Genomic DNA, 17,280 nt, shown 5'->3' on the forward strand with positions numbered 1-17,280 from the left:
AGCAATTTCTAATGGGAAGAGAGACAAATCTACTCATAGAAAAGGGGGAAATGTTACAGGAAAAGCAAAGAACTTACCTCCACAAAGAGCTCTCCAGGACTTTTCCCATGTCAGTATGGTAATACTTGGTAAGAATCAGGATCACCTAAAAAGACAATGAAAAACAAACATATTTAAGTTCACTGATAAAAGAAATAGAAGTAGATCATGGGCAGTTATTCTGGTGAATGTGAAGGTCAGGCTGCTGAAAATCTGAACTGTTTCATTTTATTTTTCACTTCTTACCAGTTTTATTTTTAGATTGATCGGGTGGGTTTTCTTCCTTTTCCTGGGGAGAGTGATTTCAGCACTCAAAGTTTTCTGCAAACCCAGTGACTTTGTGAAAGATTGCCTGTTTCACATGAACAGTGGAGTTGGAGTAGTCACATAAATCCCCCTACTCCATGACAGCCCCCAAGCAATTTGAATGACTTTCTCAGCAGGAAGAACTGATTTGATTGCTAATTTAAATTTAGGAGGCAGTTGTCTTTGACATCTATGACACAACTATTATTATTTATTTTTTTTTTAACACAGGGTGGTAAACAATGTCAATTGACCCTGATTATCCAGATAAATTCAGACAGAAAATGAGCTTTGGTCTTCTCTACAAGATCAGAAATGAGAAATTCATGTCTGTGATTTTTTGTTCCTAGAAGTATCACTCATTTTTCTTCCACTCATTTTTCTTCCAGAGCTCTCCACTCTGTAAATTATTCATCTGGATTACCAGAAGTCATCCAAATACATATTAACAAATTTCACCCATGAAACATCTTCGGCTTACCCAAAAAGCCAGTAGGAATCACATCCCATTCATTCAACATCTGACAAATTCACTGGTCAAGAAACATAAAGTATTAGCCCATGACTAATCAATCTGAAAGCTATATTTTATATGTAGATCACCTAAAACAGATCTCCCTCACTCACTGGCAGTCCATATTAGTGCTTCTTATCCCCAAGTTACCATAGCAACCCCACTGAGGTAGAGTTGGGAGAACCTCTGGTTCCTTGCACAGCTGTTAGTTTTCTTTAATGCAGGGTCAACATCAGTCCCCAGCAGCCTGGAGCATGCTGTTATTGAACCGGCACTTCCTCTGTTCATGACCATCAGGTGAAATCCCTAGCAAACAGCAACTGTAGACGTCCACTTTGATTATCCAGATAATTCATATGCTGATGTTACATTTATGTAGCAGATCAGTGCTTGGGTCTCTGTACGCTGGAGATTATGAGAGAGCAGAATCCCAGACCATGGGTGTTATGTACGTGGTGTCATGGAAATAACATATTGCAAAACTGAGCTATAATAGTAGCCATGCTCAGGGTGATTGAAGCCTAACAAATAACAAAAGAAAGTATTACTGGATATATATTGATATAAATAAACTCAGAATCGATCCTTTAGTTCACAAATCATATTAATCTCTCCTATTCTCAAAAGAATCAAAATCTACCAGATCACTTTATTGGAATTTGATGAGAAGGCATTATAAAAATAGAGTCTTGGTTTAAAATAAAGCAAGCAAACAAGAAAAAAAAAATCTCTTACTTTTAAATAGATTACTATAAGACTTACAAACACAGAAGAAAGAAACATTTCCCAAAGGACAGAGTATCTACTGATGAGATTCCTGGCTACAGCCCAAGCACGCTCCATCAGGTCAGCTATTTATTCTATTGTCAGCGTTCTAACTACAGCTTTCTGCTGGTGCTTGCAATTAAGGAGGAAAAGAAAGAAATTTCACTACTGGGAGCATCAATTGGCTCTAATTATTAAGGAAGAAGTTTCAGACCTTACTTTTTTGAACAACTGAAATTCTCCTTAAGCCACAAGAGTTGACCTAGGAGATTCCCTTAAGAGATACAAGAATGTATATTTGGTATTGAAAAAAAATATATATCAAAAGATACATGAGAGTACTCTTTTTTCCTTAAATTCATGCAGAACAAGAGACTGAATCCTGGTTTTAGTAGGCCAATGTTTTTTCATTCTTGTGCATCCTGTAAGCATAACTTTTGTTATTCAGATGATTTTCAACAATGTACATTGGAGCCCCTCTACCACAGGGCAAGCTGATAACTACCACACACTGAAGATCCCTATAGATCCACGTGCTTTGAACTTAACCTCTACCAAAAGATCAACACAGTACAATCCAAATGAGCCATTTCTGTTGCTCAGCATCCGTCCTAAATATTAACGAAGGAAAAACAAAGTGATAACCAGCCATCTTTGAATTCTTAAACTGTTGCAACCTGTGGCATATGAGGCAGAGGTTGATCACTTTTTCAGTTATGCCAGTGGATTTTATCCCAGCATCTGAAAAAAATACAGATCGTCTGCTTTACAGATTTTTAAAGAACTGTCATTTGGACTGTGTGCATCTTTTCAGGCTAAACAGTGATACTGTTAAACAGGATGGTATTTTCCCTCAATTAATAAACAGATCCAAAGAGCAGAAGGAATAATTTCACAAAAAAAAAAAAAAAAAAAAAAAAAAAAAAAAAAAAAGTGAAGGTCTTTGGGATCTCTAGATTCTCTGCATCATTTGTAAGAGCAGAGTCTTGTTTCACCAATTTCATTTCAGTGCAACTCTGCAACTGAGAGCATTTTTACAGCTTGGATGGTAGCCAGTAGCTCATATACGCTGCTGCCCTAGTGAAAGTGTTTGGATTGCCTGTAAATGGAGAGAGGCTCAAAGCACAACAGTAACTGAGCAATGATCAAGGGTGGGATTGAGAACCAGCTCCTGCTATCATCAGCGAGGACAGCTAAAAAGAATGGCCATAGAGGAGAATTAAATTCAGCAGATTCTGTATTTAAAGATAGATCTATAAAGTTACCTAGAGATCTCCTAGTCCATCCCACCTCCTGTTTTACGGGGAGACTCATAAAACTGTTTTGAACTATTTCATCTTAAATTCACCCACATTTCTTTGAGTTAATTGCCAGAGCATGTCAATGGAGGTGGCGACAATAATTTGCCCTTGTGTGCTAGGAATCTAGCGTCACCACAGCTGATGGTGCTTCTGGCCAAGAATACCTAAGAAATGTATCCCTTCTTTCATTGCCTGAAACAGAAATCCCTCAGCATTCCTTCTTCCCAGATTCCTCAGAAACTGTTTGTTACCAGTAACAACGCCAGGGCTATTCTACCTCAAATCCCTAAAGGAGGAAAACTTTAATGAAGCTCTAAGATGGGAATTTTGTTTTCATTGCTTGTTTGTTTTCTTTTTGTTTGTTTTTGTTTGTTTGTTTTTGGTTGGTTGGTTTGGGGGGGGGGAGGGTAGAGGAGGGAAGGAGTGTTAAGTAAATACAAATAAAAGTATTTTAACACATATTTTGGCCCAAGATAAAGACATGAATGCCCGGTGCAGCTTTCTGGCCCGGTATTTAAGCATTGCACCCATCTCTTAGGTGCAGTCCTTACTGTACCTTACAGGTTTCTGATTACATCTCTACTGCTTGCTCAGAAACTAGCTCCTTCTGCCCCCTTTACAGCACTGTTGCAGACCATTGGAGAACATTAGAATAAACAAGCATCACATTTCCAGTTTCCTGCCAGGTTTCCTGCAAAGAATTCAGGAGACAATATTTTCACCTCTTTCTTTCAAGTCATACTGCATGACAGGCATACACCAACTATGTGACACAGTAAAGATTTAAAACAGAAAAAGAGGAAAAGGAAATTTAAAACCTTCAGCTTATATCACAAAAACAGTGCTCTATTATCTCCCTCTTTACTTTACCCCTTTAACCCTCCATAAAGCCAGAGTTGGCCAGTATTTCTCCGTGTGGGCTGAAGTACAGAGGATAAATTCCTTAGGATTCCTTAGGAAGTTATATGCAATGTGCGTTCAAAGCAAGTTTTCTGTGGAAATTCAGAAATTACTCTAGAAACAGAGAGAACTGTGAATTGCCAGAGATCTCCCACGCCATTCTCCTGCTTCCCTAATCTGTCTTGATAGATTCTTACTGTTAAAGTAGCTACAGCTCAGAGCTGTTCTCCAGAGGTGCTGTAGCAGTTTCCGTCCCCAAAATCCTTTCTGGACATAGGCCCACCTTCATGAGTGCAATGGGTTTTCAATGAATGATGGACAGCAAAAACAAAAGGAATATTCCACAGATATAATCCATGAATAATTAAAGTTAGAATTATCTCCTTTTTTCTCGTTCTCTTCTGAAAATACATTGCAGCAATGGTGGACCAAAACGAGTAAACCTTCCCTTTAAGAGATTACAATATGCTTTAATCAGTTCCTAATAAATTTTTGCCTTTAAATAAGCCCATTTTAATCCTCTCTTTTCATGACCATGTCACCTAGGATGGTGAGAAAGGAAAAATATAGAGAGAGAGGTCAATCACTTTCCATGTTATCTTTTTCTATCTACATGAAGATCTTTGTGGGTTATTCTTTATTTGACCCCTGAAATTTTAGATTTTGTAGATCTATTTAATTTTGGCATCTATTCAGAAATTTAATAGAGAAACACTCATACTTTCAAATGTATACTTGCAGGTATGACTGCAAGTTTTGGTGTTTTCCCAATTTTATTAGAAGGTGAGAGCACACTGCAAATACCAGGAAAATTACTTATCAGACAGACTCAAGTTTCTGGAAACTTTTTAGCATCTGCTTAATTTAATTCATGCGAATGAACCCACTGAAATCAGCAGAAGTGTTTATGAGAGTCACTTAAAGAGGCACTTAATACTCTGCATGACTGGAACGTAAGTTGCTATTTTGTTCACAAATATAGCTTAATTCATCTTTTTAGCTATTAAACTATAACTTTTTCACCGTAAATTGTAACTATTTCAGGGAGTTCAAGATGTTCTAGGCACAGCCTATTAATTCATCACCATCACCTCCTGTACTTCCAGAACTTTCTTGACAGCTGATAATCAAAAAATTCCAAAACAAATTATAGGTAACCACCTACAGCTCCAGTCCCTCAAGCCAATTCTACTTTTGCAGCAGGCAGGTTCTTTGCTCATCACGTTAAGGCTGACATTAGATTATACATTTATTAATTAAAAAAGACACTTGCAAGAAAAGTAAAAAAACAAAAGGTTATTAATACGAAATATATTACCACGGGTATATTACATGGTCCAGGTCCCATAGTACTATTAACAACTTTATAATAATTTGATTATGCTGGAAGAACTATAAGTGGGAAAAGAGCATTTAGGTTTACTCTGTTGCAGCATTGTGATGAAAGGTGAAATAGGAGACGTTTAGACCATTACTAAAGCTATTAAGAATTCACTGTATAAGCTTCTACTCCTCTCTGTTAATAAAGTTCATAGAAGCAACCCATGATTTAACATGAAAGACTTAAGGAGATTAGATTTATAGTTCTTCCAACTAAATTGTATTGGGAGAAGAGAGAACTTGCTGTGTATGAAGTCACTGACCGGACCAGTGCACTTATGTCTTAAGCATTAGTAATAATTCTGTACAGTGAATTTATTCATAATTCAAAGCAAGACACAATAATGGGTCAATTCCTTTTCTCTAAATGGTATTTCTTACCACAGGAGCTGAATAAGTGCATATTATTGAAAGCAGTGGCTATGATTACTTCCGGACTCAAAAACCATGTGAAATTTAGTACTTTACACATTGACCCTGCAAACACTTATGCAAAAGCGTAACTTTATGATATGTAATACACAGCCTACTACAGAACCATATTATATTGTGTTCACAATGACTGTATAAACATAGAACAAAAAGACAACCCATTGCCATCAGGAACCTATAATCCAATTTCAGAAAATAGGTCTTCACATCAACAACTTATCTCAGATTTTCAGCGCAAACTCCTAAGAAAATTATGCTTACATGATGGCACTGCATGTGTATGCAGTCTCTACTTTATAACTCTAAATCCACTGATTTCAATCATATTTGACAGAGATCCTGGGCTCCAAGAAGTCTGTAAGAACTGGCTGTTGGTTCAAATGAACAATACTACTAAGGGAAAGCTGCAATGAGACAAAATTATGAATGTTCAAATGCAGCAAGTGTTTCAGCCAAAGCTTGTACCCCATCTGAAAATCAAGGGAAGAGCAAAGGAAACAGCTTCCTAAGAAGTACTACTCAAAGAACTAATTGGTTAGAGGTGTCACTACAAAGGAAAATCTTAAGGAAGTATTGAAAAGAACAATGAATCATAGAATCACTTAGGTTGGAAAAAAACTCTAAGATTATCTGGTCCAACTTTTAATGTAGTACTGACAAGTCCACCACTAAATCATGCTATAAAGTTCTACATCTACACGTTTCTTGAAGACCTCCAGGGATGGTGACTCAACTGCTTCTCTGGGCAGCCTATTCCAATGCCACACCACTCTTACAGTAAATAAATTTCTCCTAATATCCAACCTAAATTTCCCCTGGTGCAACTTGAGGCCCTTTCCCCTCGTCTTATCACTTGGCTCTTTTCTCCAAGCTGAACAATCCCACCTCCGTTAGCCACTCCTCATAAGACTTATTCTCTAGACCCTTCACCAGTTTCATAGCCCATCTTTGGACATGAAGCGAAGTGACTCTCTGTGAATCCTTTCTCAGCACTGGGTGGGGAGCCTTTCCAGCCAGGAGGTGCCCAGTAGGAAAGCAACATGGCAGAAAAGGACCTGGGGGTCCTGGTGGACACCAAGTAGAAGATGAGCAAGCAAAGTGTCCTTGTGGAAAAGAAGGCAAATAATAACTGCAACTCAGGCAGTCAGTCTGCTACTCACTCAAGCAAATGGGAACTCAACTTAAAGGCCACATAGTAACAGGAACCAAAAATGCAGATTACACATGAAATTTAGAAAACAATGCCTAATGTTTTGACTAGTTGTTCCACTGCACTTCCCAACTGTTTTCAAAGAGCCCAAAACAAAGTCACCTCTGACACAAAAATCTCCAGTTCTTTGCCGTTGCCTTTTTCTAGCATTGCATTTTTTTTAAGGTTTAAATATTTGACATTGCATTTTGTAAGCTCTTAAAACCATATCCATGAACATGCCAAAAGAAAAAATTTCCAAAGAATGAAGCAAGAATATTTTTTCCCAGTTTTTAACAGTCTGGCTTGACTCCTAATTGTAAAAAATCTTGAATTATAGACTGGTTTTACATATCTCCTCTAATAATGTATTCTAAATTGAATTAACAATCCTGCAGAAGCAAGCCTATTGTCTGAATATTCTTTTTCATTCCTATGAAAATTCAAGAGGAAGCAGAGCTGACACCCACAGAAGACATATGTGAAACATTTTTGCTGTCCTCTGGATATTTCAGGAATCCAGTATTATGGGTAAACAATTCACCTTGGTCATCAGTGTTATATAACTATTCACCACCAGAGAAGAAAGATCAAATTTTAAATGCTGTTTGGGAAATATTTCCAGGCTGTCATGCAATGTTATTGCCTAAGAATAAAATATAAAAATTGAAAGTGAACTTCCAATCCACTTAGCTAAATCATTTTCCAAAGCCAAAGCTATTTTCTTACATTACCATATAAAAGTAATTAAGCTCTTTATTTCAAAAAAAGAATTTATTATGCAAGACATATGGAGACATCTGTAGAGGATACCACAAGCTGGGAAGGCTGTTCATTTGACGCAGGGATGTTGGCAGATCTGTTCGTATTGGTTACTCTCCCTCACTGCTGCTCTGTCTTCACCAGAACCACAGGATTAAATATCATTGTACCAGATAACATCTTATGTACCAGAGGTTGTATCAACCTACATTGACCTCAATATTACAATTAATTATCTCTGAGAATGACTTATGGTGTTCAAGTAAGACCTAACTGCCTATCATAAAGGGGCTTTATAAGACTGCATATGGGAACAAGGTCTTTGATGCTGCAACAAGATGAGCCAGGGAGTCACAATGTTTAATATCCTTCTTATCATGAATGAGGACTGGACTTGATATTTCCTGGATGTTGTATATACCTGAATTTGTTCATTATAAATTAGAAAGTTAAAGATGGTCATATGATGTACAGAAGGGGACCAACAACACACTCCTACCTGAAAGGCATACTGCAAGGACAAATATGCTAAAGAATATGGTGGTTATATTATGGTGATAGGGTTATGCTGATTAAAATTTTATCCAGAAGACTGGAGACACAGGAAAAGCAAATGTAAAGCTCCATTTGATTTTTTTTTTTGTGACGTGGAATGTATGTGTTGCTTTGGAAATCATCAGCATACTCAGGGGTGCTTCAACGCTCCATAGTCCAAAGATAAAATCATGCCTAGACAATGACACAGAACCAGAGTGGAAAACAAACGGGGTTGCCTAGTAAAACAGGAATAATAATAAACACATCTTGGGCTGTTACTTCAAGTGCTGTCTAAAATACATCCTCCAGTACCCCAATGCTATCACCCTCCGCATGGGGTAGGCCCAGATGCCTCTCACATCAAGGACTGTTTGCTCTACAGCTTCACACAGGGACAGACCAGGCCCAACGCTACCCCTCCTTGTTCTTTTACTGAGTGAGTTTGTCTCTCTGTGTCTGTCTTTCCTATTAACTGTTTCTTTCCTACTTTCCTTGTTAATAATAATACTAATAATAATTTTAGCAGAAGTACTGCCATGCTGTCCCCAGTACGGCACGGAAGGGAACCCCTTACTACTCAACTTCCAAAGCTGTCTACTCCCTGTGGTTAAATTCAAAATAAATTAATACCACCTCAAATGATATTAATAGAATTCGCCTACTGCAAAATAATGGGAATGGTCCCCTTTGAGACGAAGGAGCATGAAAGTACATTTATCTTACACATTATTTGTGAAGCAGCAGAAATTCGTATGTGTGCCAATGGAAAGGGCGTGAAGGACCAGCAGGAACATCCAACTGGGTTAGGAGACTATTAGAAAGGGCTTGGGAGCTGTTAGGAAAATTGGTCAAAGGCCAAATATGTCAGAGAAAACATTGGAAGGGGCTGGGGGAGCGCTGGAGAGTTCTCTACATTCGGTCCAAAGCCAAAACCAGAAGGTTTCCAAGCTGTGAGCACAGAGTTTTTGCCAGCTTTCTGTGTTTCCTCAGACGACTCCTCACCCAGCTTTGTCCTGTGTGTTCATTACTTTAGGCGCCATGGGGCCATCAAAACTAAGTGGAATTACGCAGAATTATCTGTGAAAAGAAATGACTATTTCACCAGGCAGTGCCATGTCATTTTTGATCCCTAGATAATTTTGTCCTGTCACAGACACAGCACTTCTAACCAGCACGAATATTAACACAATCGGTCATCTCAGAGCCAGGTTTCAAATTAGCTTCGCATTCCAATCTTAAACCTCTAATATATTTTAAATGACCCTCAGATCAAGTAGATACAAGCAGGAAAAGATTGTAGGCCCTGATAAATGAGATCTATATTTCTTTATTTTACTCTAGCAAAGAAGTGGGCATTCAACAGATTCTTTGGAGACAGTTTTTGTATGTCAGCATTTATCTGGCTACAGTTAGAGCTGCAAAAAAGTTTCAGTAACAAACACTTAAAGGGAGATTTTCCCCTCAGAGACTGATATTTTTCATGCTTGGTCTCTCCCTCTGTGTTCCTAGATTGTTTTTAAAATGTTAATAACTTTTTGTCTGTGTTATGAGATCTATTCTTTTCAATCTTCACAGATAGATGCACAAGTTTAGCCGCAGAAGACTTGGAAGGAAAATATTTTTAATTCATTACTAGAACACTTCTGAACAATTATCTCTAACACTTATATCCTCTCATGACTCTTTTCTCTAGAAACGCACCAATTAAAGGCTTTTAACATCCCCTTAACTTAAGGTAGTAACACTATCTATTCCCCTTAACTTAAGGTAGTAACACTATCTATTTTACAGTTGGGAAATGGAGGCACAGATATATCTATCCCACCTAACTTTAATATGAACCAGCATCTACAGGCAGACAGAGACCTCTGGAGACCAGTTTTGCCCATCTGGATCTGAACAGCCCTTTGGAAGTGTTTGTTTCCTATTGACTACTGATCCCAAGAACCTATACTTTTAGCTTGAGGCTCTCAGTAAAACTGGATGAATCCACACTTAAGTGAGTTGTGGAAGAAGTCTACACTGAGCTGAAAACAACATGTAAAAAGGGAACAAACTGAGAAGCAGACAACAAATTATGTGTGCCATGAACCTTAATGATTTTCTTTTGTAATACTTGGTGCTCCCGGACCCAATTCATGCAAAACCAATTCAAGACCGCTTACTGTAACTTTGGACTTGTGACTTACAACAATGCCAGATTTTGCAGGCCTAGGAGGCCTGAAGTACAGTAATGTGCTTTTGTACCACAGATCTCCTAACTGATGTGTAATATAAACTATGCCAAGAAGTCAAAATTTTCATTATTGGAAAAATTCAATTTCCTGACAAGGAAAAAAAATGGAAATCTGAGGAGTTAAAAGAAACTCATGCAATTATATTTTATTTCAGAAGGTACAGAATACGTTTTGTAACTACCACGAACATATTCAATTTATTGAAAATGGCATATATAACTCTGATGTGGTTTGTAGCATGGTACTGTATTACAGAACTTAATAGTATTAAACAGTTAAAAATTCTATACAGTGTACATGACATTTACTGTTGTCCTTCATTATACTAAGCGTTTCTCTGCAACTGCTATTTATTTTCCAATCTTTTTTCCTAATGAGTTTGTTCTATATTTGTATTATAAATGCCTGTCTCTATTTATATTCTATTTCCAAAACTTGCAGCATAGCATCCTCTGTTTACAAGTCAATAGTCCTTTTCTTGTGGAAATTACTTTATCCTAAAACAAAGAAAAAAAATGCTGAACGCTCAAATTCTTGCAAATTGTTTTTCTTTAGTTTGGAGTCTGGGATTTAATGCCGTGACAGAAAGGCATTAATACTCAGAGCACACAGGATATAGCTCAAACCCAATGGCAACTTTTCAGCTTGATCTTGTTACCAACTGGATGTTTTTCTTCCTCCTTCCTCACCCTTACATACCCATGCATTTACTTTTGAGTCCAATCCAAAATCTACTTAAATCAATGGGAATCTGGATTAAGCCCATTCTAAACAGATTAAAATAAAATCTGATCTTGAATTTTCTTTCATGAAGGGAAGGATTCAATTTTGATAAAACCAGTATTTCTAGAAGTCTCATACATTCTATGCACAGGAAAAACAATGAAAATATGTGCCATATTTTCCACAAAATGAATGTAGGTTCAGAAAGTTATGGCTTTAAATGTCAAATTATAAGGGACATGACATTACCCAAGTAGGACAGCTAGGGTTACAGTTAATAATGCAATTTTTATTTATTTATTTTAATATTTTTTTTATCCTGTAGTGGAAACTAACATGTCAGAAGCTCTTTCTTAAATAAACATTTCTTAAAGTGCATTTGCAACGTGTGAGAGAAAGTGAGCAGAGGTAGACTACTTGAAATAACTACTGAAAATACAATTGTATTTTGCAAGATTACAGGCCAAATGAAAAATATCCCATACAACTAAAAAGGCCACAGGAAAAGTATCCCATACATCTAAAACCAACATTTGACTCCTTTAATTTCCTCACTCCTGGTAATTTTTTCCCCACAGTTTGAGATTATTTATTTTTTTTTTATTTCCCCAAAATAATATTTCCTCAGCACAGAAATAATATTCCAACCTCTCCTAATTTCATTATCTTAAATAGAGCAGCACACCTATGATTTTCAACAGCAAAGAGAAGGGACAAGATGCTTTCAATGCAGCCCATGAACTAGCTTGCAAAAGTTTATTTTGTGGACATAATACAATGAAAAAAATTTCTATTCAAGAGTGTTCTGCCACCTCCTGAAGACAGAAGCATGTCAAAAGCTAATGAACTTGTTGTTGTTGATATTGTGTTATTGTTCCTACTTTCCTACTTCGTATTGTGTTACAGTGTTATTGTTCCTACTTTCCTGACAATTCTTCAATGAACTCTCTTCCAATGAGAGAAGAATGACATTTCTTCAAGAGCGGCATTTAAATAAATAAAAAAAATGTTAAAGTTTATTTCAGCTGAAATCTGACAGCCAAACATGTGGATGGTAACCCAATAGTTCTTATCTATTTTCACAAACTACCTAGTTCAGAGACATTGACAGAAATCTGTGTAATTTCAGGGATGCTGATTCCCTATCAGACCAGAAAGAAATCAAGTCCCCTCCATATTTCCTGCTCCACAGAAGGTGAAAGCATCCTTTAATCTCTGTGACAACAAGTAGCAATTTATCTAACGTGGTATTTTTGTAGCCTCTCCTTCTCTTTCCCAAATCACAGCACAAGCACAGCATGGATATAAAGGAGATTGGAGAACTACAAAAAAAAAAAAATCAGGAAAATACCTGGAAAGAACATGTATTTCCTATGAATAAAATAAGAAAGGCAGTAAGTCTGTTACAAGTGAAACATATCAAGCAGGAGGGGGACATACTCCAAAACTGAGTTCTCTGGTTCCTGTTCCATTCAAGTAGTGGATTTCTCAAGGGACTAAGTAAGGTATTTGAAGAACAGTCAGTCCCTATGAAATATTCACTCCTCAGAGGCTTAAGAGAAATAGCTTAGGGAAATAGCATAGGGTCTGTGATCACTGTTTCAAAAACTCTTTTGTTTGTTTGTGTTTAGTATCCTGGTATCTAGGGTTATTGTTCCTTCAAAAAGGAAAAAAAAAAAAAAAAAAAAAAAAATCTCAGAGCAAAGAATGCTAACAGTTTGTGGCTGTGCCTGACTGGCTAATATGACCAAGAACTGTGAGATCTGCAAACTGAATACCTGATTCATTACATTGAGAAATGACATTCTGTCTTATAAGAAGCTCAGAAACACATTTTGGAAACTTCAGTCTAAAATCAAGAATAGCTACTGACTTTTTCTTACAAAAAATTAAAAGAAAAAAAAAAAGGAGAAAAAAAAGAAAAAGAATTTCACACACTCCTCCCCCCACAAATCAATGCATTATAGATACATTCCTCTGGTTCCACCTTTAATTATTAATTACCATTCAGCTTTGCAGTGACTCTCGTGGTTATTTCACAGTGGCAGACTAAAGTCCATCTCACTTCAGCTACAAGGGGAATGGGGAGAACAGAAAAAAGAAGGTAGAAGAAATCAGTAAGCCTCCAAGACAAGCTGTTAATTTGATAGTTTCAGAAGATGATACTGTTTAAAATTTTATTTTCAACACCAAAGGAAAAAGACATAAATAAAAATTAAATAACTGCCTGTAGCTAAATGCTTCCTATTCCGAATGCTTAGAACTGAGCTGAAAATCCATGGAAATAGATATTTCTTGAAAGAATTGCAACTAAAACCTTAATTCCAGTAATGTTCAATGTAGTAAAGTATAAAAATCCACATAGCAGGTAATGGCAGATAATGATCACAACAGCTAAATGTTTTCTGCCTAAATTCATAATAAACCCAAGTGGATAAAGGCTGTGAGGTAAATGCTTACTAGGCCGGTAGAAAATGTAATTCTTGGTAAAAAGAAATTGAAGGGAAAGGAAGGAAAAGGGAAAGGAACAGTAATACGTTATTATAGAAATATAATATTTTGCTTCCCAGCAGTGGTTCCATTTTGGTGTGAAGTGAATGATTTCTGTATGTAGGCATCTCAGACAGCTTGTAAGGCGTTTTGTAGTTTAGCCTTTAGAATCACTAAAATGCAGGTTTGAATACTTAAGACATATCTGTAGTATGACTTATCGTAACATTATTTATGTTTTGTGTGGGATCCTATGATTGTTCCTGAAATTTAGGCATCAGAAATAGAAATGATATTTTGATTTATTCTGTGTTTAATTTCATATTCTACTTTTACTGGGGAGGGATGTGTGTACACTGACTTTTAGCAAGAAAACGCCATCAGATCATTTCATTTTACTCCCTATATCATTTTTTCTAGACTAAATTTGTCCAACTTGAAGCTTTAGATATGAGATCTTGCTGTGTCCTTTTATACAAGACTAGAAGGCCCTTACTGATGAATATATTCTCCACACATAAGTAATTACATATAGCAATCATATCATCTTTTGATCTTTTCTCTTTGATAAGGTTAATGACTGACCTCCCTATAGCTCATTTCATAAAGCTTATTTTCCAGCATCTTTTGTGGGTCCTCTCTGCACCCTTTATCTTCAGAGCGTGTTCTCTATAAGTGAATTGAGGCCACCAGATCTTCTGAGTGGTCTTCAGAGTAAGGTGAGGGCACCAAAGTCAGAGGCAGATACAAGTTCATTTTCTAACTTGTACCGTACCATTTACAGACAGCCCACAAACAGCTTAGAGGAGCCTCACTGCAGGTTTCCATGATTAGGGATTCTGGGATAATCCAGCACACTGCTTCCTTTGGAGAGCTGCATTAAACATTTTGTTCTTCTCTCCCTAAAATGGAATGACCACTTGGCAAGCACGCCTTATAAAATTAGTGCATGCAGATTCGGGATTGAACCAGTGCAGATACATACAAAAATAATCAACAATTTTTCATCCACACCACCAGGTTCTCCCCAAGAATCCAAGAACATTCCAAACTCAAACGTAATTCATCTCTCAGACTCCAAAGAGCTGTTTCTAATCAGACTTCTCTTGTTTAGCCTTAGGCTTTATAGATCTCCGTCTACGCCTGCAGCAATAATTATTGTAACTAGCCTCTGCTTCCCTGGGCTAATTGCCAGTAGAATCCAACAGACTTTCTGCAGAAGAAAGAACAAGTTTGTCAAGAAAAAGTCTGCAGTCAGAGAGTCAGAGACAAGACAAGGAAAAAAAATGGAAAAAGGAAATAGAACAGTCTTCCAAATTCCATTCACAAATACAGATAGAATTTTTGGCATGAAAAACAAGCTTCATGAGCTCTCTTTGCCATACCAATTCAGATAAAGGACATGTTGAACAAGTTATCCCCAATTAATTTACAATGACTTCTGAATTATCCAGTTCTCCCAAATCAGCATTCTACCCTAAGAGTCATAGGTCCATTTTTCTTAAGTCTTGATGCACTGCTCTGCATCTGGCTGTATCAAAATGAATTTTGCTGTAACTTCATCGTCTAATCAGCCATTACAGATTATCCTTTCAACAGCCATCATTATTTTAGAAATCTTCATGCCGTTTACAAACTTAACAGGAAAATTCATGTCAGTATCCTTATCAGTGATTAAAAATACAGAATTACTGACTAGCATTGGATCCAGAACTAAAGCCTAGAAACTAAGGTAATGAGTTTTCTCAAAATTGTGAATTATGTACTTGTGAGATATTTGTTGTTTTTTCCTGGCACTTACCCCAGACTATATGAGTGGGTGGAAAGCATTACCCTACTTCAGACCTGCCTTGGATTGTAAACACCCAAGATCTTTTTTTCAACACAATACAATCATTCCACAGAATCATCTAGGTTGGAAGAGACCTCCAAGATCACCTAGTCCAACCTCTGACCTAAAACTAACAAGTAATCCACTTAACCATATCACTAAGCTCTACATCTAAACGTCTTTTAAAGACCTCCAGGAATGGCAACTCAACCACTTCCCTGTGTCGTGTTCCCCAATTCCAACAACCCTTTCAGTAAAGAAGTTCTTTCTAATATCCAACCTAAAATTGAAATTTGAACTCACAGTTTTTAAGGAAACAACATGTACTGCAACTGTCATATTTACCCAATGCTTATTTTTCCTACCAGGAAAAATAAATTTTATTTTCATAAAGCAATGGGTTACATTCCTAATTGCAGAACTGGAAATGGTTAAATAAAGTGTTCATAGTATTAAATCATTTGTAACTCTAAAGTGGCTCTGGTGTTTCACTTAACTTGAAAGCTTGCAATGTGCTTGCTCCAGTCAAAAAAGACAGGCTCTTACTCATCTCTCTATAACTCACTTCTTCATTACCTCTCCAGGAAAATGAAACTTTAGGATTTGTACTTAATATTGCCATTATAACTGATCACTTGCTGCCTTCCTCTATGGCCATTACAAGTGACCACTTGCTGCCTTCTTCTCATATTTCAGACTGAGTGTTTCTCCTACTCCTTTTATTCTCAGAACCGAAATACAAGGTTCAAAGACAAAATTTTATACGATTCATGCTTCCAGGTTGCATTCAGATTCTCACATTAGCTGGCAAGTTTGGCATATAAACCAAGTCCCCTTGCATCCAGGTAGCAGTGAGGACCTACCATTCATGCTTTAACAATTCTCTAGGATGGGTTGTCCAGCAAAACTGAGGACTCTCTATTCTTGGGGATCTCAAAATGTGTTTGGACCAGGCCCTTAAAAAACTTCATCTCACTTTTGATACAAGCCCTAATCTAAGCAGGCAGCTGGACCAGATCTTCAGATGTCCCTTCCCACTTTAATTATTCAGCAATTCTGGCACATGAACTGCTTTTAAATTTATCTCCTGTGCGTCAATATCTCATGTGAATATCATGTTTTAGAATCTTGATCAAGAAATCTCATGTCCTAAGTGCAAAGCTTTCGAGGAAACCAAGTATATTTTTTATCATCATAACTGTTTTCACCACTTTGTAAAGAAAAAGTTTTTTAATCTTTTCATAATGGCTTCAAACAAACATATTTAAATAATTTATAACGTATCAACTCTACTACTGCAATTGCAGTTAGCTCTCCTCAGTATGATAAGCAGACAGTAAAGGCCATGTTTTTCCTGAGATAAAGCAAGTTTGGAGAACAGCATTTCTACTCAGACTTTACAATCCCTAATTCAGTTTCATGGCATAATTTGTAGGCAGAGCACCAAGTATATTGCTACGTTTCATCTCTCTCTCTCTTTATTTGCTGTTTTCATATCCTTGCTCATTATCACAGTACTTCAACAGAAACCCTATAGCTAAAATAACTATAGCTTAACCTAGACCCCTCAAAAAACATTTAGCATGCATATACTTATTTACTACTGCATCTGATGAGTAGTAGCTCCTTCCTCCCTATATACTAGTGATAATATATATACACATGTGTATAAATATATATATATATATATATATATATATATATAACAGCACACTAGCACACTATATACTAGTGATAAACAAATGGTCTTCCAAAACACAGTCTATAAAAATGTTTTTAAAATATTCTGGATGAAACACTGCACTGAAATATAGTGTCATATCACATGCTGTCACTTTAGAGGTAAAACTATATGCTGTCGCAGTACGCCTTTC

At 36.8% G+C, this 17,280-nt stretch overlaps 1 protein-coding gene across 12 annotated transcripts in view; it reads right to left on the bottom strand.

The window, feature by feature from the left end:
* Positions 1 to 17,280, bottom strand: part of SORCS2 (sortilin related VPS10 domain containing receptor 2) — a gene marked incomplete at its 5' end in the record, with an annotated part of 570,927 nt that overhangs the window by 370,370 nt on the left and 183,277 nt on the right. For all 12 annotated transcript variants that reach the window (XM_084517076.1, XM_084517072.1, XM_084517073.1 and 9 more), the window contains one exon: positions 78 to 145. In XM_084517076.1, the coding sequence (XP_084373202.1) occupies positions 78 to 145 (68 nt within the window). The remainder of the gene's footprint in view (positions 1 to 77; positions 146 to 17,280) is intronic.

Source organism: Aythya ferina (genome assembly GCF_964211825.1).
Source record: "Aythya ferina genome assembly, chromosome: 4".
Taxonomy (NCBI): Eukaryota; Metazoa; Chordata; class Aves; order Anseriformes; family Anatidae; genus Aythya; species Aythya ferina.